The following is a 24,371-nucleotide window of genomic DNA, read 5'->3' on the forward strand; positions in this document are numbered from 1 at the left end:
CCAAACCATTGAATATTCTTAGAGGTGGTGTCCCTAAGAGCATCCTTAAAATATTTAATAAAGAAAACAGCAATACATTCAATTGATGAACCATGTCTCACCAGTTCCCTCCACCCACTTTCACAGAGGCATTCAGTTTCCACTGCTTGCATCTTCTACAAGTACTTTCATGGCCAAGTTCATATGAATTGGCATCAATAATTCCTTTATCCTCTGTGTAAATCCATTGAAATACATGCTGCAACTACACAACATTCCTCTATCTATATGTTCACTGGATATTCACAGATGCCATATGGTCACTTCGATGCTCATTGATGTGCCACACCATTCCTTCAACTTTAAATTAAAGATGCCGAGAAGTTATATTCTTTGTTTAATCCTTTATCCAAGTGTAAGTAAACAAATTTTGCACATGAAGTAACTTCATGAGTGGGCTGCATGTATATAGAGGATAATGACTTCACACCCCTTCCCTTAGTATCCAATAATCTAAAGCACAGAGGATTTACGTGCAGGAAAAAAGAAAAAAGCAGGAAATTTAGGGCATATGCTTAAATATAGTCATTAACACATAGTACATAAAGATTAAAAGTTCAGTGATGTATTGGAATTATTATTTTTTAATGTGAATTTCTCCCATTAAAAGTTGGCAATCTATCACACATTAATACTCAATGGACTGAATAATCCGTGGTGTTCAAGATAGGATGTGTGAGGAGTGTTTACCTGGAGGAACGATAGAAACTGTGGCTATGGCAATTAAGAGAGGTGAAAGGGTGGATTAGATGATTGTGATGGTAGGAACAAATGACTTGAGTGGTAATGTAAGTTGGGCAGCGAGATATATGAGATTTTTGCTTGAGGCTGTATGGAAAATGACAGAGAGAGAGAGGAAAGATAGTGTGAGTGTTGCCTAGGTATGATAATGACGACCTGAGCAGAAGAGCAGTAATATTGAATAACATAATAGTTAGAATGTGTGACAAGAGAGGACTGAAATATGTGGATGCTTTGAGTGCGTTTGAGGAAAGAGAAGAATTGTATGCGAGAGAAAACTTACATTTGAATGAGGAAGGACATAGACAACTGGAGAGATTGCTGTTCTGAATGAGTCAGTGTGTCCAAGGGAGGATGGTAGCAGGGGTGGCCTCTTGAGGGAATGGCTACTTGGGAGATGGGGGACGACATCAGGTAACACTAAGCCCAGTGGAGTCTAGAGGGGGATAATACTGGGTATAGACACAATGGCATTTTTATGCTTTACAGCAATGCCAGGAGTATCCTGAATAAGGGAGAGGAATTGGTGGTGCAGACAGCATCAGCCTGGCCAAAAATTATTGGGATCACTGAGACATGATTGACAGAAGTGGATATAATAACAGGAATAGAAGTCGCTGGGTACAGCATTTTTTGGCAGGATAGGAAGGGAAAGCATGGTGGTGGAGTACTGCTTATGATAAGTGACGACCTATGTCCTCTAAGAGTGGAGGCTTTGGAAAGCAGTGACACTAATGATTTTGAAAGCATATGGTGTGAGGTAGAGGTGGGAAAGACAGGATATTTAGTGGGGTGTTGCTACAGACCCAGGAGCACAGAGGGGGACCAGAAGATGTTTAGACAGTTGAGTTTGGCAAGTGCAATAAGAATGATTGTTATGGGAGATTTTAACTACAGTAAAATACAATTTTAAAATTTTAACTACATTAATATAAATTGGGGAGAAGAAGATGCATGTAGCAATAAGGGAATAGAATTTCTAGAATTCTTGAGGGACAAATGTCTTAGGCAACATGTAATAGAGGGAACAAGAAGATCAAGAGTTTTGGATTTGGTTATAGCATCAGAAGAGTTGATAATAACTGAGATGACATCTCTTGCAACAATTGGAAAGAGTGACTATATGGTTTTGACTTAGAAAATGAATAGACATGCAGGAGTATCAAAGAGATGGGAATGTATGTGGAATTATGAGGCAGGTGATTATAATAGTCTAAGACGTCAACTTGGGGAAGTTTCATGGAGGGAGGAATCAGAAGGCCGGGATAGCATTAGTGTGTGGGAAATTGTGAAAGAATATTTGTTAGCGCACTAGTAAGTTGTATACCATGAGTGAAGAAGAGGACACAATTTGGAGTAAAGTGGATGACAAACAATATTAAACAAGAAATGCATGGGAAAAAGAGGCTATGGAAGAGATATAAGGAGACAGGTGAAGAGAAGATGCATGAAGAATATAAGACACAAGTCAGAAGAGTGACTAGTATGGTAAGGAAGGCGAAACTGGATAATGAGAGGAGATCGGCCCTAAGATCCAAAGAAAATCCTAGGGAGTTTTTTAGCTATGTGGCAAGTAGGAGTAGAAATGATTGTGGAAGAATGATATTGTGGAATAAAAATGGGAATAGAGTGACTGATGCAGAGGACATAGTGGAATTGTTCAATGACCACTTTATTGGAGTATTTCATCCTAGAGAATTAAGTTTTAATACTAGAGGGATAGGGCAGGTTCGAGGTTTAGAGGTACAGGAGGAGATTGTGTTTCAAATACTGAGTAATCTATATGTCAGTAAAGCTGTGGGACTGGATAGTATTTCACCACGAATTTTGAGAGAATGCGCTAGGGAACTGACAGTGCCTTTAACCTGGCTTTTCAATGAAAGTCTGGCTGTGGGAAAGGTGCCCATGGAATGGAAGGGAGGTAAGATAGTGCCATTGCATAAGGGCAGTAACAGACTGGAATTGTCTAATTATAGGGCAGTTTTTGTGTCATCAGTAGTTGTTAAGATCTTGGAGATAGTGAGGGACCGTATACAACATTGGCCAGATGAGGGTAATGTTATCTGTGAGAGCCAACATGGATTTGTTAAGGGGCACTCTTGTTTTAGCAATATGCTAGCCTTTTATAATAAAGTTACAAGGACATTAGATGAGGGAAAGGCATATACTGCCATTTTCTTAGACTTAGTGAAGGCATTTGACAGGGTGCCAGATGATAAGCTGATATTTAAGTACATGGATTTGCACATGGGTCTGGATGTCAGATTAGTCAACTGGATTCCAGATTGACTGTCCGATAGGTATCAGAGAGTTGTGTATGGTGGGGCAGTTTCAAGGAGGTAGTGGGTTACAAGTGGGGTCCCATAGGTCTCAGTACTGGGACCTATATTGTTTAACCTTTATATCAGTGACATTGTCAGTGAATTGCAAGGGGATATTCAGTTGTTTGAGGATGATGCAAAGCTGGGAAGGATTATTAGTAATAGTGCAGATGTGGTAGTCCTGCAAGAGGATTTGAATAAGCTAGATAGATGGACAAATGAATGGGGATGTCGGTTTAATGGAGCAAAATGTAAGGTCTTGAGGTTTGGGAACCATCAATGGGATGCTGCATAGTCTATGGGAGGAGTTATACTGGAGGAAGTAGAGGAGACAAGAGATCTGGGGTTGATGATTGATAGAAACCTGAAGTTTAGGGGACATATTGCAAAGGTGGTGAAGGTAACACAGAGGATTGCTGCTATTATGAGAAGGACACTGACCTGCAGAGATAAGAGGGTTATCATTCCATTGTAGGACTCTGATCAGACCACACTTAGACTATTGTTCTCAGATTTGGTCCCCAGCATTTGAAGGGGATAAATTAACTGGGAAAAGGGTACATAGGTGGATCCTTCTTAGGAAGGATCTCCCACGATAAGTCTTTTGACTCCATTGAGGCCTGGATGATGATAATAATAATAATAATAATATCAATGTCTTAAGGATTAGATAAACAAAGATGGTTTCAGGACTGTACAATGATAGTTATGAGGATCGGCTGAGGGAATGTGGACTGCAGAGTTTGGTGGATAGAAGAAGGAAAGGTGATATGATTGAAACTTTTAAACTGTTGGAAGGTGGTTACAGGGTTGACACTGAGAAGTTCTTTTGCTTGGTTGAATAGCGGAAAGGAGTGATGACAAGAGGCCATCCCTAGAAGTTGTGAAAGAAACCCATGAGCAAGAGAGTGAGGAGTGGTTTCTTTTCATGGAGGGTGGTTGAAGCATGATATGTATGGCCTGATGGAGTGGTGAGAGCAAGAGTGGTCAATGAGTTTAAGGAGTGGTATGATAGACTTTGTGTTTCTTGGGGGGGGGGGACCGCCCCTCGATGAGTCTTGATAGACTTTGTGTTTCTTAGGAAGGATCTCCCACGATAAGTCTTTTGACTCCATTGAGGCCTGGATGATGATAATAATAATAATAATAATATCAATGTCTTAAGGATTAGATAATCTGAAAACTCAGCTCTAGATACCAAATTTGGAACTTTTGCTGTTACTTCAGGTTTCAAGAGAGCAGAGTGTAGTCTCATGCCAGGTGCTGAAAATCATCTACCACTTAAAGACATTCATAAATATCCATGCTTAGAGTGGGATTCAAATCCACAACCTGTTGGTTGGAGATTGGAAGTGCCATTGACTCAGCCAACTAGGCCAATCATTATTAGAATTTGAAAATTCTGGAATGAGATACATTTATCAGATTCATTAAATAGATTTTTGTTTGGGATTAATTTTTAGCAATTTATTATTAAAAAAAAAAAAAAGGGCAATTATGGCCTCTGATAGTGCACTTTTAACAACAGAGAAGGATATCCTTCACCGATGGAGGGAATACTTTGAGACTCTTCTTAACTCGGATGACCCAGCAGCTGTGGACATCCAAGAGGTGCAGATCGGGGTGATGACTAGTCTCACAGCAGAAGAGGTCCTTTCGGCAATAAGATCGCTAAAATTGGGCAGGGATGCTGGTGATCATGAAATTCAGCCCGAAATGTTAAAAGCCTTAAATCGAGATGGTGTTCTCTGGCTGACTCGAGTGTGTCAGCTCGATGGATTATTTAATGAATAATCCATCGATTATTTAAAAAAATCTTCCTTATGGATGGGGATGATAATCATTTGATAGTTGCTTACAGAGATGGTTGACTGATAAAACTTGACAAGTTTTGTGTGGAGGTGGATGCAGTGTCCGAAAAAGGAAGGTGATGAGGTACCACAGGGTTCTGCTATAAACAACAATGGTCCTATAGGACCACTGTTGTTTAACTTATAGATCAATGATATAGTTCACAGTGTAGAAGGAGATATTCAATTGATTGATGATGATGCTAAATTAGGAATAGCAATGTCAAGAAGTTCTGATGTGTTATTGTTACAATAAGGTTTGAATATGTTGGTGCTTTGGGTTGAAGAATGGGGATGTCACATTTCAGTGTTGCTAAATGTAAAATTATGCAGTTTGGCCAGAGAAGATGGAATGAGGTTTACCATAGTAGAGAAATTTTGTTTTGGAAGATGGAGGAGACAAGGATCTTGGTGTGTAGGAAACTAGAGTTCAAGGAACACATTGCAAAAGTTGTAAGGGTTATCCTGAAAATTGCTGCTATAGTGCGAAGAATGCTGCCATGTACAGATAATGAGATGATAGTTCCACTGTATATGGCATTAATTAGGTCTCATTTGGATTTCTGTGCATGGATCTGGTCATCTGGCTATATTGGTGATAAGGAAACATTGGAGAGACTGCATAAGTGAATAACTAGGACTGTTTCAGGACTTGGTATATTGAGTATAAGGAGGGGTGATATGATTGAAATGTATAAGTTGGTGACAGAAGCCTAAATAATAGATACAGAGTAATTACTTCATAGGATAATGGGTGATGCGAGAACAGATGGTCATTCCTGGAAACTGTACAAAGGTCATGTGAGTAAAGAGGTGAAAAAGAAAAATAGATTTTTTGCTTGGTAGGTGGTGAAGGAGTGGAATGCATTGCCAGAGTGGTGGTGAGTGCTCCAGCATTGAATGTACTCAAGGCAAGGCAAGATAAGGTATGTTAATTATTGTGACCTGAGTTTTTAACCTCCTGATGAGTGTTCATACTCCATGGAGGCTTGGAAGTAATACTGACACTAATACTAATACTAAAAAGTATAGTAACAGTTTAATTATTTTTATTTTCAGGCTCCAGTATTTGTAGAATAGACCAGTTTCACTGCAAAGATAAAACTTGCATACAGGGAAATTTACAATGTAATGGAGTTCCTGACTGTCCAGATCAATCTGATGAAGATAACTGTATTGGTAGGAACATAATTGCATTTGACAGAATAAGAGAATTACATATACTTAATTATAATTTTTAAATTAAATTTAATTCTCGAACGTTATACTGATTCAAGAGCTGAGAAAAGCAATTTGTAAATGATAACACTATCTAATAAACCCATTTAACAGTATCTGTTTTATTTTATTTATTTTTTTTACTGATCATTTTAGCATTTACTCGAAGACCATGTCAAGAAAAAGTTGAGTTTGATTGTGGGGATAACCACTGTATTAATCTGAATCTTGTTTGCAATGGTAAAAATGACTGTGGAGATTGGGAAGATGAATCTCAGGACAAGTGTAGTAAGTACTCCCTTCTTGCTTTTTTTTCATTAACAAAAATAATAATGAAATAAATTGCAGGCATAGACTTCTGTGGCTAATTGGTTCAAAAGTTATATTTCGGTGATTGCACCCCATTTTTTATTATTCAGTTATACAATATACTGAAATAATAGTTCCCGACAAGTTTCGTAAATTGTAGGATTTACATCTTCAGGAGGTAAATAGTATAACTTAAAGTTTAAACAAGAGAATTAATAAATAAAAATCATAACCGTCTGGCCATTCATAAAACTCAAATAACAGAATGCAGATATAAAACGTTATTGATGTTGAACAATACTGGATGATGTCACGTGTTCTTGTTCTCATTCATACAGTCCGAGCTCAGATTGAGGTAGATTTTTTATTAGAGCTGACCACACTTGATGGAGAATTAAACCTTGATTTTTATTACATTGGGTTGGGTTTTTTAGCATATTAGCAGCTTCTTTAAATTTTCTTATATAACTGTTGTTTTCTATGTATGACATTGTCGTTTTTTGCCAGAGTACATTGTATCCAGTGGAAATGGTATGGAAAGCAAGACCCGTTTTTTGTTCTCTTTTGTATTATATGTCTTTTTGGTGTTCAGCCATGAGTATTTCTCCAGATCTTCCTGTCTGTCCTACATAGCAAATCCCACAAGAGCAATGGATTTTGTAGACTCCTGGTTTTTTAAGAGGATGATGAGGTGCTTTTGGTGGATGCAGGAATCTTGAGATTTTTTCCATAGGAAGGAAGGCTACTTTTATGTTGTGTTTGTTCATTAATTTGGCTAGCTTATCTGTAACATTTTTGATATAAGGAAGCAAGATTGCGTTTTTGTAATCCTGTTTTATTGTGTTATTAGCTGGAGGCATTTTAAGGATTCTCTTGATGGTTTTTGTTTCATATCCATTCTGTTGGAGGATTTGTGTTAAGTATTTTAGTTCTTCATTACATCTTTCTTGTGTGCTGGAGATACTGTATGCTCTGTCTCGAAGAGTTTTAATTAAGCTTATTTTTTGTGAAGAATGTTGGTGTGAGGTTGCATTTAGAAATCTTCCAGTGTTTGTCGGCTTCCTATATACTGAGAAGGAGAGTTTACTTTCTTCATTAACTTCTAATAGAATATCCAGAAAAGGAAGTTTTTTTATTTTCTTCTTGTTCTAAAGTGAATTTTATGGTATTGTGCAAATTGTTGAGATAATCTTTGAAATTAATAAGGTCTGGCTTAGTCCCGAAGGCGTGGAAAGAGGGGGAAAATAGTTTCACTGCATAAAGGAGGATCCAAGACTATGGTTGCAAATTACTGACCGATCGGCATATCAGGAGTCGTTGTCAAGGTCTTGGAGAAAGTAGTCAAGGGAAAAATACAGGAATGGATTGATGAAAATGAGATACTGTACAGAGGACAGCATGGCTTTGTGAAGGGTAGATCATGCCTCAGTAACTTGCTCAAGTTTTATAACAAGGTGACGGCTGAACTGGATAAGGGAAATGGGTTTACAGTGATACTGCTGGACCTGGCAAAGGCATTTGACAGGATACCACATGGAATTCTAATCCATAAACTACAACATATGGGAATGGATATAGGGTTGGTGAGATGGATAGCTGGGTGGTTGATGGAGAGATATCAAAGAGTAGTTTATTCAGGAGTAGAGTCCAAAAGACGGCCTGTGACTAGTGGTGTGCCACAGGGTTCTGTTCTTGGACCACTGCTGTTTAATCTGTTCATTAACGATATAGGGAAGGGTCTAAGTGGGACAGTTCATTTGTTCGCTGATGATGCAAAGTTGGGTAGGGCGATAGTGAATGCAGAAGATGTCAAAGTCTTGCAAGATGACTTAGATCGATTGGAGTTCTGGACTAAGGAGAATGGATGTCAATTTAATGTGACAAAATGTAAGGTTATGCATTTCGGAGTGAAAAGATTAACAGCAGTATACCACATTGGTGGAACTGTACTCCAAGAGATTGATAGGCCAGGGACTTGGGAGTGTTGGTGGATAAGGAGATGAAGTTTAGGGGGCACATTGCGAAAGTAGATAAATCAGCTCATCAACTCACTTGGTTGTTGAAAAATACCTTGACGAGCAGAGACAAGCAAGTTATTGTACCTCTGTACCGAGCCCTGATAAGACCTCATCTCGACTACTGTGCCCAGATTTGGTCACCTCGGTTCCTTCTTGATGGGGAGGAGGTGGAGAGGATCCAGAGGCGAGTGACTAAGATGATAGCAGGTCTATGGAATGAACCATATGAGAACAGGTTGAAGATTTGTGGGTTGCAGAAACTAGTTGATAGGCGGAAAAGGGGAGATATGATTGAGACATTCAAATTGCTAAAAGGATTCTATAGGATTAATTCAGAGGATATTTTTGAGGTCAGGACTGGTGGTGGGAGAACTAGGGGACACCCATGGAAGCTGGGCAAGAGCGTGGTTAGCAGGAGTGTTAGAGCTGGGTTCTTTGCTTTTAGAGTGGTAAATGAGTGGAATAAGCTGCCAGAGTCTGTTGTGGGTGCTATGACAGTGAGCGAGTTCAAGGCAAGGTATGATAGATACTGTGAGAATGTTGAACAGTTGTGTGAACATGATGTTTAGGGCCTCCCTCGATGAGTCTAAGGACTCCCTGGAGTAGCCCGTAGTAATAATAATAATAATAATAATAATAATAATAATAAAAACGTATTGAAACTTTTGTTTTGTGGAGGATTATAAGAATTGAGAGGATGTTGAGTCCTTTTTTGAGAAAAGCCATTGAGTTTCATGTGTTGTTGGATAGTAGAAAGTTCTTTCTGTAGATAATCAAAAGTAGAACAATTAGTTTTGGCTCTTCTGATGAGGCATTTTATAATTCCTGTTTTTTGACATGGATGATGGGCTGATTCTTTAATAATATAACGACCTGTGAACGTTGATTTCCTGTATACTTTAGTTGTAAGAATATTTGAAGGTGACCGGATGAGGAGAACGTCTGAAAAAGATAACTGGTTGTTTTCTTCTATTTCCATAGTAAACTTTATACGATGATGCAAGGAATTAATACTGTTTAAAAAAGAAGGTAAAGAGTTTTTGCTGTGAGGCCAAATAGTAAAGATGTCATCTATATATCTTATCCAAAAAGATGGTTGAAGGAAAAATAGATGAGAAGAGGACTTTTTCTAAATGTTCTAAATAAAAGTTGGCTAAAGCAGGAGAAAGAGGACTTCTCATGGCCATTCCTACTTGGCTGTAAAATTTATTTTGACATACGAAATATCCAGAATGTATTACGAAATCGAATAGTTTTATAATGTCTTGAGGAAAGATGTCAACAAGTAATTTTAAAGTTTCCTTGAGAGGTACATTGGTATATAAAGATTCTATATCAAAGCTAACCATAACATATATAGGTTAGAATGTTTGTTCAAGGAAAGCATGGAGGCCTTGCTCCATCGTCCCAACCTGAATCGTAATGACTGTATATCTATATCAAAAATCTGGGAAAGTCAAATCAAGATTACTCATTAATTGTTTTTTTTTTTTTTTTCAGTCATGTCTCTACTTCAAAATATTCCATTTTATACTTAATACCTAGTGATATAACATCAAGTGGCATGTTCTATTTTTAACGATCTATTGTTAGTATTCTAGCTTGTATTTTTTTAAAACTGTTCTTGTAATACCACTGAGGATGGTCTGCTATTTCTAGACTGAAATATTTGGTTAATTAAATATCTTTCTTGTGTTTATGTGCATATATTATTCAGTCTTATGTCACAAGTATCCTTAAAACAGCAAATTGATTGTAAGTATTTTTTAAGTTCTTGTCGGGAACTATTATTTCAGTATTTTGTATAACTGAATAATAAAAAATGTGGTGTAATCACCAAAATATATCTTTTGATGAAATAAATTTTTCATCTTACCTCTTTGATATCAATTTTCTTGTGATGGTACTCTCTCTCTCTCTCTCTCTCTCTCTCCGTTTTTAAATTTCTGTCTGTTTGATCTATGAAGAAACTTCTTTCATAGAATAAATAGATTTTTTCTTCAAAACAGGTGCTTCAGAATTACTATGCATCCATTCCATATCATTATTTACGTAATTTTTTGAATATTTTATACTCATCTGGCATTCTCTGCACCATGGAAGCAAGCCTAGATTCAGTTTGTTCAAAAAAAAAAAAAAAAAAAAAAAAAGAAAGATTGAGGGAGATATAACACGTTAGACTACAGGCAGTCCCCAACTTACCTAAGGGTCGCATTTCACAAACTTTACATAACTTGAATTTTACATAAGTTCAGATTTATCCCCCCCCTCACCTATTAATTATATTCTATTGCTTATGTGTTTATAATATATGTATGCAGTAGTGTATTAATATGTTTTAGAGGTTATTTCTTTTAGTTTCATTCAGAGAATTTACACTCAAATTAAATTTCCATATGAAACTATTAATGCAAAGTAATGTAATACAGTATAAATAGTATGCAAAAATAGAACAAAAAAAAAAAAATGTTGGCTTTGTTGTTAGCATATCCACTCTCCAACCAATAGGTCATGGGTTTGAATCATGCCATGGGCATGGATTTTTGTGATTGTCTTTAGGTGGGAGACGAATATTATTGCTTGGTGTAAGACCACTCCTTCCCTGGCCTGAAGTAACTTGAAAAAGTTATGTTTCATCTCAAGAATAGGGTTTCTGTTTTATATGAAAAATAAATAAAAAATACAAAATATTATAGAAATTAACACAAAACAGAATAGCAAAATCCTTAGTTCACTCATGGTAATGTACTATAGGCTTACAACCTTTCATGAGTGGGAAACATAAAAAAATATGCATAGATATAGGAAACAGGAAGAATATTAATTTGAATACAGAAGTGGAGATGGCATGTCATCGCATGCTACAAGAATTGACAGCACCTCTGATGAAGTTGTTTAATTAATTCTCAGCTCTGACTATGTTCCAAGGGAGTGGAAAGAAGGTAAGATAGTTCCATTACATAAAGGTAGCTACAAGACAGAAGTAGAAAATGTTCAGTATCTCACGAGTAATGTTTTATGTTAAAGCTAATGCATGAATGTCTGTTAATCTGTAGATTCCCTAGGTAATGTTTACATTACCGGTACCTTTCAGTTAAAGTTAAAATAAAAATGTGCTCTACACTTGAACTAGATAATGTGTAAACTAATTACTTAATGTATACATTACCTAAATATCGTTAGATAAAGTTCGAATTTTATCGCAAACACACAAAGATTACCTAACGAGTACCTATAATTTTCTTATGTGATGTATTTTACATATGCAGTTTACTATCAACAAATTATATCTATCTTCTTTGTGTAATGTTCGGTAGCAATTTGTACACATAATGTGTGGCTATAAGGGGGTTTTAATCATAAGGGCTGGTCTATTGAAATACCTATGATTTTCTGAAAAACTCTTTTATTAAAAAAATAAAGAAAATACAAAGTAAAAGAAAATTTAACATATTTAAATTTTAAATCAAAGGACAAATATTTAAAATGAAAACAAATTCAAAATTGAAATTACCACAAAAATAATTGCAAGCTTCCTTCTGACAATTTCGATTAGTTATTTATTAGTACAACATAGCAAATGATAACATTTCTGATTACATAGTAAATTATTTTTATGGCATGCACAGATTCTTGTGAAGCATTTAGATTTGCAGTCACACTTTCAATATCCTTATTTTCTTTTCACCATTAAGATGAGGATGGAACACTGTTAATCTTGTTCCTCACTTGTCTAACTTGGGTAGCCCCATAGTTATGCTACTGCAAGCATAGCTCTCAACATCACTGAAACATACAAGCCCATCCCCCCCACACTACCACAAAACAGCGAAAAGGCCATGTTCGTGTGTGTGTGTGTGTGTGTGTGTGTGTGTGTGTGTGTGTGTGTGTGTGTGTGTGTGTGTGTGTGTGTGTTGGGGGGGGGGTAATATTATTATCATCATCACAGACACCTTCAGGGAGTCGAGAATTCATTTAGGAAGACCATACATCACCAATGCCAGCTATCATAAAGTCATTCACACTAGATTACTCACTCATTACTCTGTGAGAGAAAAATTCAACTTCCCCAGATGTGCCTTGTTTTCCCCACCTTCTATATAATGAAAAATTCTATCAACAGGTATGTCCTATAACCAGGGGTGGCTTGTGCATAGGCACTGCAGAACTGCAGCACCCCCAATTTTTCTCGATATATAAATATATTTATTAATTTATTTATATTTGCTTGTAATATTTAATTTTATCATCAACAATCCTATACAATTGTCTTATTTTGTAAAAAAAAATAATAAAAATCCATCTTGCATGTAGGAGGGCGAAGGACGCTAGCAGCACTGTGTTTTCTACAGTGCCATATTGCTAAGTGCACATGCATATACATGTCATAGTGAGATGTGTGCTATTAACGTAAGGTGGCACATATGCAGTTTGCACCAATAGTAAAGTGTTCGTAGTGCTTATCGTGTTCACTCCATCTCTCTAAATATTTGGACATTACAATTAAAGACATAACATTTGTTATAGTAATTTTTAAGTAATTTTGAATTATACTAAACTGTATAATTTTATCGAAAATAAATAATATTTTTTCATGAAACAAAAAAAGAAGAATATATTTTATTTTTAAGTAATTTTGAATTATACCAAACTATAATTTTATCAATAATAAACAATATTTTTTCACGTTTAATTTTTTTTAAAATTTTTACCATAATTTTGATATTTTATCCAAACATGTATACGCTGTACTTACAGTGTGTATGTATATTTCGAAATTTGCAGCATCTCCACGATTTCGATCCACGAGCCACCACTGCCTATAATATTCTTTCCAAAGTTTAAATGCTTTTGTCATATCACTTTTCTTTCTCTTGCTTAGGGGTGATGTAGTCCACATACTCTCGATCTGTCATCATAATCTACATTCCATAATTCCAATATTGCCTTTGTAATTCATCTTTGTATCCTCTTGGAACCCTGAGATCAAATCTAAATTGTACTTGCCAAGAAATTATATTTTTTCACAAGTATAATGTAGTGTTTCCATTTCATAATGAGAACTAGTGACTAAATGTGAGCATTTAGTCACTAGTTCTCATTGAATTATACAGAGTTAATACAGAGTCTACAGAGAGAGCTAATACAGAGTCAATACCTGCATGCCAGCATACTTCTTACCATAGCATCAATACCACATGCAACCTTTGCAATACTTATAGTGCACCCTTGGAATTTTAATCCACTGCAGTGTTCCATCTCATTTTTTCTTGCCCATGTACACATGAAAAGCATTTCCTGTGCAGGTTTCTGGTCTCATGCTCAACATGCATTCTAATGCAATATTTTTCATGTTAATGTCAATCATTTTTCATCTATCTATAGCCTGTAAAATGGTGAACTCTAAATCCACAAGATCCTAAATCTCATCACTTCCTGAAGCACAGTTCCACCAATACAGTACACAGCCTTATAGTTCTTATATTTCCAAAGTGCAGCACGTAGCATTTATTAATATCCAAGTAAAAGTCCAAACAAAATGTCCAAGCTAAAAAATATATTCAAAAAATCTTCCTGTAGAGAATTAATATCAATATTACTCCTGATAACTCTACCTAACTTTGCATTGTCACCAAACATTTGAACATTCCCAGTCAATCCATATGAAATATCATTAACAAATAAGTTAAACAACAGGGAGTTCAAAAACAGAACTCTGAGACATATGACTAGCCACTTTCCTTTACTATTACCAACTTGTCATGTCATGTTGTAATCTATCAAATGCCTTTGCAAAGTTCATGAATATCACTGTATGTGAATTTCCCTTATCCAGCACATCACCTTAATGTAATCAGATTGCTAAAACAAAACTTGCCCTTTACAAAACCATGTTTACTATGATAGAAAATCCTATGCCCATCAATATCCACCAATAAATAATGCGTGTGTAACTAGCCTGAAAAATAGCAATCTAAGTCCAATTCTAGTCGCTGACTTGAGGAACTTTTCTAAGCCTTTCATAGGCTGGTTACCGAGTTGATCGACCTATGGCAGAGGCAAGCAGATTTTTTCTCCCAGAAACTTGGTTTTTGCTGGCCTGGTTGGCCGAGTGGTTAGCTTATCTGCTCTCCAGCCAAAAGGCTGTGAGTTCGAATCCCTCCATAGACATGGATGTTTGTGATAATAATAAATTTAGTTTAATCTTTTATCCAAGTGAGAGCAAACAAAGTTTGCGCCTGAAAATATCTATGGGCTGAATATGGTGTTGTACTATCTTACATGGGTAAGTAGTACAACACCAGGTAACTCATAGCAAAGGTGGAGCAAGATACCAACACTCCTATCCCAGTATCTCCCATAATGCAAAACACATCTCCTTGTGGATATGTATAATGTTATGCATTAAGGGATTGGCCACTACCCAGACTAGTTTTGACCTTTATTGAGGTCTCTTCAGTGGGAGTCAGGTCCAGAGTTGGAGATACCAGGTCAAAGCAATAGCAAGGTCATCTTTACCTATAGGAGTTGCCAAAAGGTTTGCCACCTTTTTTTTTTTTTTTAAATTACTCTGGATTTAGAGAAAGATGTTGAAAGTTTATTTTTCACTTGGTTAGATTATAATAAATTTAGTTTAATCCTTTATCCAAGTGAGAGCAAACAAAGTTTGCGCCTGAAAATATCTTCAGGACTGAGGAAAGGTAGTGCAACACCAGGCAACTCGGAGCAAAGGTGGACCAAGCTATGATCACTCCTATCCCAGTATCTCCCATAATGCAAAACACATCTCCTTGCGGATATGTATAATGTTATGCATTAAGGGATTGGCCACTACCCAGACTAGTTTCGACCTTTATTGAGGTCTCTTCAGTGGGAGCCATGCCCAGAGTTGGAGATACCAGGTCGAAGCAATAGCAAGGTCATCTTTACCTATAGGAGTTGCCAAAAGGTTTGCCACTTTTTTTTTTTAAATTACTCTGGATTTAGAGAAAGATGTTGAAAGTTTATTTTTCACTTGGTTAGATTATAATAAATTTAGTTTAATCCTTTATCCAAGTGAGAGCAAACAAAGTTTGTGCCTGAAAATATCTTCAGGACTGAATATGGTGTTGTACTATCTTACCTGGGTAAGTAGTGCAACACCAGGCAACTCGGAGAAAAAGTGGACAAAGCTATGATCACTCCTATCCCAGTATCTCCCATAATGCAAAAGACATCTCTTTGCGGATATGTATAATGTTATGCATTAAGGGATTGGCCACTACCCAGACTAGTTTCGACCTTTATTGAGGTCTCTTTAGTGGGAGCCATGCCCAGAGTTGGAGATACCAGGTCGAAGCAATAGCAAGGTCATCTTTACCTATAGGAGTTGCCAAAAGGTTTGCCACTTTTTTTTTTTAAATTACTCTGGATTTAGAGAAAGATGTTGAAAGTTTTGTGATTGGAGATGGAGAGTTGTAGAGTAGGTGCCCTCTCTCGATGAATCTTTGGACTCCCTGGAGGTGTTACGTAACAATAATAATAATATCCTGTATTCTAATCATAACCAATTTCTCCAGTGCCTTGACTATGACTGCAGATATACAACAGAGTATATCTTGTATATCTGCAGTATATCTGCAGATATACAAGGTATATCTTGTATCTGCAGATAAAGGTATATCTGTCTTAGAACAAGTATAATTCTAAGACAGATATACCTTTCTGTCTTAGAACTATACTTGTGGAGTTGTTCTATTTTGGTTTATTTCCACTCCTTGGGTAAGTTTCCACTGCAAGACTTTCAAATAACCAGGTCAAGGGCACGGTAACTCTTTTGCACATTCTTTAGAAATACATGGTGATATGTCAACCATTTTCACAGCCTTATTAACATCTAACCCAAAGAACACTTGATAGACATCTGATTTTCCTAATATTTGCCTCCCTTCTGCATTTTGCATAGCATCATTTATTATTGTTGTTATTATACAGGTATCTCCATAGGGTCAGAAGACTCGTTATGGAAGATTCATTATTCACACAATAACTATCATACCTCTCATTAAATAATTTACACCAGTATACCATTGATATATGTTGATAAAGTGCTCACTGACAAACTTTTCTACATCCTCTGCAATGATTGGTCAGCTGCCATAACCATCCATCAATGTAATCCTTTTCATACTTATGCTTCCTCTTTCTTATCACATAGTAGAAAAATTACCTTGTATCTTTTATCTGACTGGCCAGTTGCCTTGTATTGTACTTTTTTTTTTGCCATGCTTGTCACTTTTTTAGCCTGCAGTTTATATTCCTCAGGCATCTGTTCACTAAAAACTGTAATGCAGCTACTCCTCCATAACATCTTGTCCCACATGGCTTGCTTGATTTCACTATTCATCCATCTCACTCCTAATCTATTTATTCACATAATTCTTAGCATATGGTTATGAACAGCATATATCAGACACATCCTAATCAGTTCTCATGGTCTGTCAGCATCTTTTCCATACAGCTCATCAATACTTGGCACTTATAGTTGACTTCAGAACTTCTCATAATCACCCACCATCCAAATTTGCACCTCCTGATCATTCTCACCAAATGGTGGCAGTGTTGATGCCTCATTCACAACTATATTCTGTGAGGATAACACCAAATCCAACACCTAAGCTTACGTTTTCTCTCAGAAATTCAATAAATTCATTCATTCATCTTGTTTCCATACACTATCTCATCATTCCAATTCATATTCGTATAATTAAAACCTCCCATTACAATCAGCTTCTTTTTACATGCCCAACTAATTTGTTTAAACATTTCATAATCGCTGCTTCCCATATTCTCTTGCCTATAACAACATCCTAGATGATATGAACCTCACACCAAACTACTTTAGAATTTCCAATGTACAACCATTTTCTACTTCATCTCTTAAAGGAAGCAATTCCTTTGATATCATTAACAGCACTCCCTTTCTCTTTGCCTTCCTATCTTTTTGGAAAATTCTATATTCCTTCATTTGTATTCTTGACCTTTATCATTCTCAGTTGTAATAATTATGTGGCAAATATCATCCTCAGACAACCAAGTTTCACTTGCACCAATTTATTTGGACATACTGACTCAATCAATTCTACAAACTCAGTCTCTTTCTTCTTGATAAACCTTACATTAGTAATTAAACATAGTAATTACTAATTTGCAACGTTTAATGCCATCCCATTAACATCATCAATCTATTCTCTGGATACTATACACTTCTTTTTTGATCAGACCATCCCTGTTTCCTTGACACTGCCTAATTTCCATTCATCTCCCTCTCATTCATCCAATTTGAAATTTGACACATGAAATTTCTAGGTTTAATTGAATATCGATCCAGGAGTTAGAAAACGTTGATAAATCTTTAGGAAAACTCAGACAGGATATGAAAAATAAGAGACAGATACATGGAAGTTACTAAGATATCAGAAAATAATAATAATAAGTCACGTAGAATATAAAAAAGGAAACTAATGTGATACAGTTCTTCACATATTAAATTTGCATTGCATGGCAGAGTCACTATTTTAAGCTTTCCAGAAAGATGATTTTGCTTGGCTCGGTTTGGCAACTTTTCTAATCCACACAAACATACTCAAAAAAATTCAAATCCAAAGCACACAGGTCTTCCCTCTTATACATATTTTTTACCTTCAAACTCACTTCACGCATCCTAAAACTCCTACCCATTTCTTCTACACAGCCTAACATTGAATCATACCTTCTTAACTCAGTATTATCATATTTTGGTAATAGACTAAAAATGTTTACTCTGTTATTAAAACACTAAAACTTTTTAGAGTAAAAATTTGTAGTATTTTGGTAAGAGAGAAGGCAAGACCTACATGCTTTGGATTCAAATATTTTTGAATGTGTTTATGTGGATTAGAAAGGTAAAGTTGCCCAACTGAGCCAAGCAAAATGCAGATGTAAGAATATGGAAAAACCAAGAGGTAACAGGTAACTTGTTGCATCTACACACAAATGCCAGAAGCATTATCAGAAACAAAGAGATTGAGTTTGTTGCAATGGTAAATATGTTTTTGTCTAGGCAACAGACTCAATTCCTTTGTTCCTGATACTCCTGGTGTTTCCACTTATTTATATTTTCATATATGTTTTCCTTATATTTCAGATGTGAATGAATGTTCTGTAAATAATGGAGGCTGTTTGCAGAAATGCATTGATTTACCCATAGGATATCTTTGTGAATGTTATAATGGGTATGGATTGTCAGACAACAGGACTTGTGAAGGTATGTTGTTTTACTTTACTTATATATTTGAGGAGATAGAAAGTTATTTCACAGATTTATCCACTTTTTGATGAATAATGATGAAAGCATACATGTTTTTGATCTTGCTTTCATCTGATAAGATATCACTAAAAGTGTTCATGAAATCATCTATTTTCTTATGCTACAGCAAAGTATGAATGAAAGTACGAATATAATTATTTGGTTGGAAAGGCCTGAATTCAAATCCCAGCTAAGACACAATAAGGACTCTTCAACTGAAAGTGAGTTAGCCTGTCTCATATGGAGGCAGAATTCTTTCTCTTGAAAAAAAACAGGCAAACCAGCCATAGAATAAACGATATAAATCATTTAATTGTTTTAAGCAATTCATACTGCAGGCACACACTTTCAAAATCAGTTTAATCATTGAAACTGATTTGAAATACCAGAATATAATCTGATGGGAGAAGTCATATTTTTTTATATATTAGTAGTAAAATTGTGTGGAACCTTATATTTACTTGAGATGGTTGTAGATGTTTTTCTGCTAGATCAGATGATATATTATTCTTATTGCACAACATCCCTCATGGAATCCCAGGTTTCTTCATAGAAACCTGGATTCTTCATAGAAGACCACTGTATACTACCTACTTAGCTGTTGTGCAAGGTAGGTAGTATAGGCTGGCCTTCTATGAAGAAACCTAGGATTTCAGGAGAGATGTTGTGCAATAAGAATACTAATATCAAGCAGAAAAACTGCTACAGTCATCTCAAGTAAATATAAGATTCCATTCCATTTTACTACTAAACACACTCAAATTCTCTGAAGACACCACACTCTCAAGGCATTCCAATCAAATCAATCAATGAATGCTGGAGAACCTCTCCAGCATTGATCCTAAAACAACCCTTTACTAACTTGTAGGTCTCTATCATATTACTCCTCTTCCTCCTATCTACTAGACGGTAAATTGCATCTTCATCTAATATTTAACATTCCAGAGGTCAGAAACTACCTTAGTCAATCATTTCTGAACCCTTTACCAACATCTCTTCTGTGCACAGAAGTCTGTATGTGGTCTAATCAAAGCCTTATACAATGGAACAAGAATCTCCTTACTTCTAAAAGTCAGTGTCCTCCACATCATTCCCAGAATTCTTTGTGTTGTCCTCACATTTTTGGCAGTGTGTCTCCTAAATTTCAGATCCTTATCCACTATCACCCCAAAATCTCTTATTTCCTCCACCTCCAACAATATATCCCCTCCAAGCATAAATTCTAAATCCCATTTTTGTTTCCCAAATTTTAAAACCTTCAATTTTGAAACAATGAACTCGCATACCCATTCCTGTGCCCATTCACCCAATGCAAGTCTTCTTGTAAGGCCACAACATCTTCTCTACTCTTCATAGTTCGTTCCAACTTTGCATCATCTGCAAACAACTAAATATCCCTATCCAAATCTTCATCAATATCATTAACATACAGGTTAAACAGCAATGGTCCTAAATCATATCCCCAAGGAACACCACTAGTGACTTTCCTCTTCCTGGATATTGCTTCCCCATACACGATTTGCTGATACCTATCAGATAGCCAGTCTCCGATCCAATGCACTAATCTAATCAAATCTATCAAATGGCAATCTATCAAATCTAATCTAATGGTAATCTATCAAAAGCCTTTGCGAAATCTAAGTATACTACTGTGTACCCTCTTTTCTGTCCAAGGAAGCCATCACCTTATTGTGATAAGTAAGTAGATTACTAAAATCTAACCTCCCTTCCTGCAAATCCATGCTGTCCATCAAAGATAATACCATTGTTGATATTACCATAATACCATCAACCTAATTCTGGATGCTAGTTCTCACCAGCTAATCCAACAACCTAACCACAACACATGACACACAGATCGGCCTATAATTTGATGCTCGAGTTCTATCACCTGCCTTATGAAATGGCACACTCTTGCCCTCCTTCCACTCCTTAGGAACTCAACTCATATTAAAAAAACAAATCAAGGCAGATGCCAACTCCCTGTACATTCCTTCAGAATAATTGGTGATATATTATCGAGTCCCGCACCCTTATTAACATCAAGTTTGCTCAACTCCCCATACACCTCTTGCTCACTTACAGTCTCTCTCCTCCCCATCATCAACTCTCAATCTCTCCAATCACAAGAATGAAAGACCTTTATGAACTGCTCATCAAGTATCTCTACAATATCTTCTGCAGCAGTTGTCCTTATACCATTTTCTCCAATCCATGTCATCCTTCCATAATCATTCTTTCTTTTGCTGGCTACATATCGAAAGAACTCCTTAGGATTCTTTTTGGCTTCTTTAGCTAACTGCTGTTCATGCCTCTCTTTAGCTACCCTCACCAACCAAGTCACCCACCTTGCCTGGTCTTTATAGTTCTTATAGAATTGGTTATTTCCACTTCTCTTATGCTACCTCCGTAATGCCTTTTTTCTCTATATCGTATGCTTAATCTCTTCATGCATCTATTTCACACCTACCTTATTTAACCCTCTGATCCTTGGAATACATTTAGACATTGCTTTTACTTGATAGTTCTTGAATATCCCCCAAGCTGCATTGATCTCTTTTCCAGCTAACTCCTCATTCTATGCTATGCCTGCAAGCTGTCTCCTGAGCTCTTCATATCACCACCCTTTTAGTTCCATATATATATATATATATATATCCTTTTCTCACAGAGGACTTCACACTGTTGGCAACCACCCAGGTAATCATTTCATGGTCACTCTCACAAATTGGAAGGTGATTGGACATGTCATTTATAATTACATCCTCTGATGAGATGATCAAATCCAAGACACTCAATCCTCGCATGCCGTCCGTTACATACTGTCTGAAGTGGTTGTCCCTCAAAAACTCAAGAAACTCATTTTCTTTACTTCCAGTTACTATCTCATCTTCCCAGTTTATATTGCCATAATTATCACCCTTTTCTTATTTGCTTGGCTAATTTGATTATACATTTCATAGTCACTACCATTCACATTACCAGGTCTAGCCATCCAAGTATTTCATTCTATTCACCTCTATCTCACATCATACTGCCTCAAAACCACTATAATATATAATATATAAAACCACTCAAAACCATTATTATTATTATTATTATTTATTATTATTACGGGTATCTCCATGGAGTCAGTAGACTCATCGCAGGAGACCCAAACTAGCAAAACAATATCTGTCATATCTCTTCTTGAATTCATTTACAGACGAAGAGCTCACAACTAAGTCAGGCAATGAATTCCACTCATTCACCACCCTCCAGGCAAAAAACCTTGTTCTGACACCTTTGTTAACCACACTCTTCTTTAATTTCCAGAGATGACCTCTTGTTCTTCCATCACTTTCACACAGCTGAAACATTTCCCCTGCATCAATCCTATAAAAACCTTTTAGTAATTTGAATGTTTCTATCATATCCCCTCTTCTTCGCCTATCAACCAATCTCTGCAATCCACAAGCTCTCAATCTATCAATGTAGGGAGCATTTTTTATATCACTCACCAACTTGGTCACTCTTCTCTGAACCCTCTCCACAGCCTCCTCATCTCCAAGGAATCCAGGTGACCAGACCTGAGCACAGTAATCCAAATGTGGAAGTATCAATGCTTTATAAAGGGGAATAATAACCTCTTTATCTCTGGATGTCAGTGTGTTCCTCAACAACCAAGTAATTCTATGTGCAATCTTGGACACCTTAGCAATGTGTCCTCTGAACTTCATCTCCCTATCTACCAATACCCCTAAGTCCCTAGCCTCATCAATCTCTTGGAGTACCTTTCCATCGATGTAGTACACAGCTGGTAATCTTTTAATCCCAAAATGCATGACTTTACATTATATTCTGCTATCTCAGATCAGTTTCAATGACAGCTTAAATAGATTTTGAAAGTGTGTGATTGTAGTATGAAATGCTTAAAGCAATTAAATGGTTTATAGCATACAACTTATAACATTGCTTTCATTATAAAAAATAGCTGACCATTAAGATACCATGTAAACTTTTCTTGTTTATTTATGTGAGGGAAAGATGAAAACAAGAATATAATCTGTTATCTAGTATAATATATTATCATCTTGCAGTTTTGTTTTCAGTTTGAAAATAACTTTAAATATTTCATTTAAAGTACAAAAACCTTTCTTAAATTAATACAGATAAAGTAACAAGAGCCCTGACCTAGTCTCTCCCATCTCCATCAGTGTTTTAGGACAAATGCCTTTTCATAAATCAGTTAGGCTGTGATAGGGTAGTTACCATAATTTATACCATAATTCCCCACGTCTGTCAGAGCATGTGCTCTCTAGACAGTTAGTCAGTCTTTTCTAAAAGCTGTTAAACTGAATTTCTGGGGAGGGGGGGGGATTAAAACTATGCTACTTTTATATGATACTAGTTAACTTACTTCCAACTGAAAACCCGTTATAAATCTTCTTTGCATCCTAATTTTTTATGTGGCTTGGCTTTCACCCACAAAATGTGAGCTTTTCTTACATTAATACTCTGGGTCTAGTTTTTTTTTTTTCATTTTTTATTATTTTATATATATATTTTTATTTATTTTTTCATATACTTTGAAAGCTCTGCTGTTGAGACCAAACACGAAACTTTTCAAGCTGAGTGTCCAATAATCTGACAGAAGTCTCACATTGGCCAATGAAAATCATCTCCCACCTAAAATGAGATTATATCCAGGTCTTTTCTGTCTATGGACATTGTCACTACTGACTGTGCTGCAAATGCCTAGAAATCTTAATGCTTGGAGTAGTGCCATGGCATAAGAATCTACATGAAATGAATGTCATTAGTGCATGGGAAGTGGTCAGGGATTGTTTTAGTGAGGCAGTATTAGACTACTCAGAGTCAGGAGGATAAACTGAGTAGGGATTAAGTGGGTGAGTAGCAATATAAAGCAGAAGCTGCAAAAAAAGAAAACATTGTGGAAGGAATATAAACAAAAACATGATTTCAGATTTTGAGAGAAAATTAGCTAAGCAGGCCAAAGTAAATCCAAAAGAATTTTTTTCACTATACAGCAAATAAGCAAAAGAATGATTATGGAAAGATAACTTTACTCAGCTGATGGCAAGAAGGTGACAGAAGCATAAGAAATAATTCAATTACTAAGTGATCACTTTGCAAGGGTACATCGTCCAGGTGGTGATTTTGCAGTTACTGATGACAGAGACTGATGTGAGAATAGAGGTAGATGAACTGGAGGCACTTAATGTATTGAAAAATATCAATGTAAATACTGCAGTGGGCCTGGATGGTATGTCAGCTCATGTGCTACAAGAATGCAGAAGTGAACTCGCAGTGGCTCTGATGAAGTTGTTTAATCTAAGTCTCAGTACATAAAGGTGGCTCAAGACAGAAGTAGCAAATTACAGATCCATTAATATCTCTCGAGTGATGGTTAAGGTATTGGAAAAGTTGATTAAATGTAAAATTCTGGAATGGGTGGATAAGAATCTGATACTCTGTAGGAGAAAGCAGGGCTTTGTAATTGCCTCAGTAATTTATTCACATTTTACAGTAAGGTGACAGTGGAATT

General features: G+C 36.3%; 1 protein-coding gene across 3 annotated transcripts in view; it reads left to right on the forward strand.

The window, feature by feature from the left end:
- Nucleotides 1-24,371, forward strand: part of LOC150092591 (low-density lipoprotein receptor-like) — a 400,302-nt gene that overhangs the window by 98,413 nt on the left and 277,518 nt on the right. For 2 of the 3 annotated variants that reach the window (XM_090414387.1, XM_090414386.1), the window contains exons 7-9: nt 6,011-6,130; nt 6,326-6,457; nt 18,662-18,781. In XM_090414387.1, coding sequence (XP_090270513.1) covers nt 6,011-6,130; nt 6,326-6,457; nt 18,662-18,781 — 372 coding nt within the window. The remainder of the gene's footprint in view (nt 1-6,010; nt 6,131-6,325; nt 6,458-18,661; nt 18,782-24,371) is intronic. The other variant, XM_090414388.1, reaches the window with a different exon arrangement.

Source organism: Typopeltis vanoorti, chromosome 25, assembly GCF_054136105.1.
Source record: "Typopeltis vanoorti isolate ZY-2024b chromosome 25, IOZ_Tvanoo_1.0, whole genome shotgun sequence".
In the NCBI taxonomy this organism is placed as follows: domain Eukaryota; kingdom Metazoa; phylum Arthropoda; class Arachnida; order Uropygi; family Thelyphonidae; genus Typopeltis; species Typopeltis vanoorti.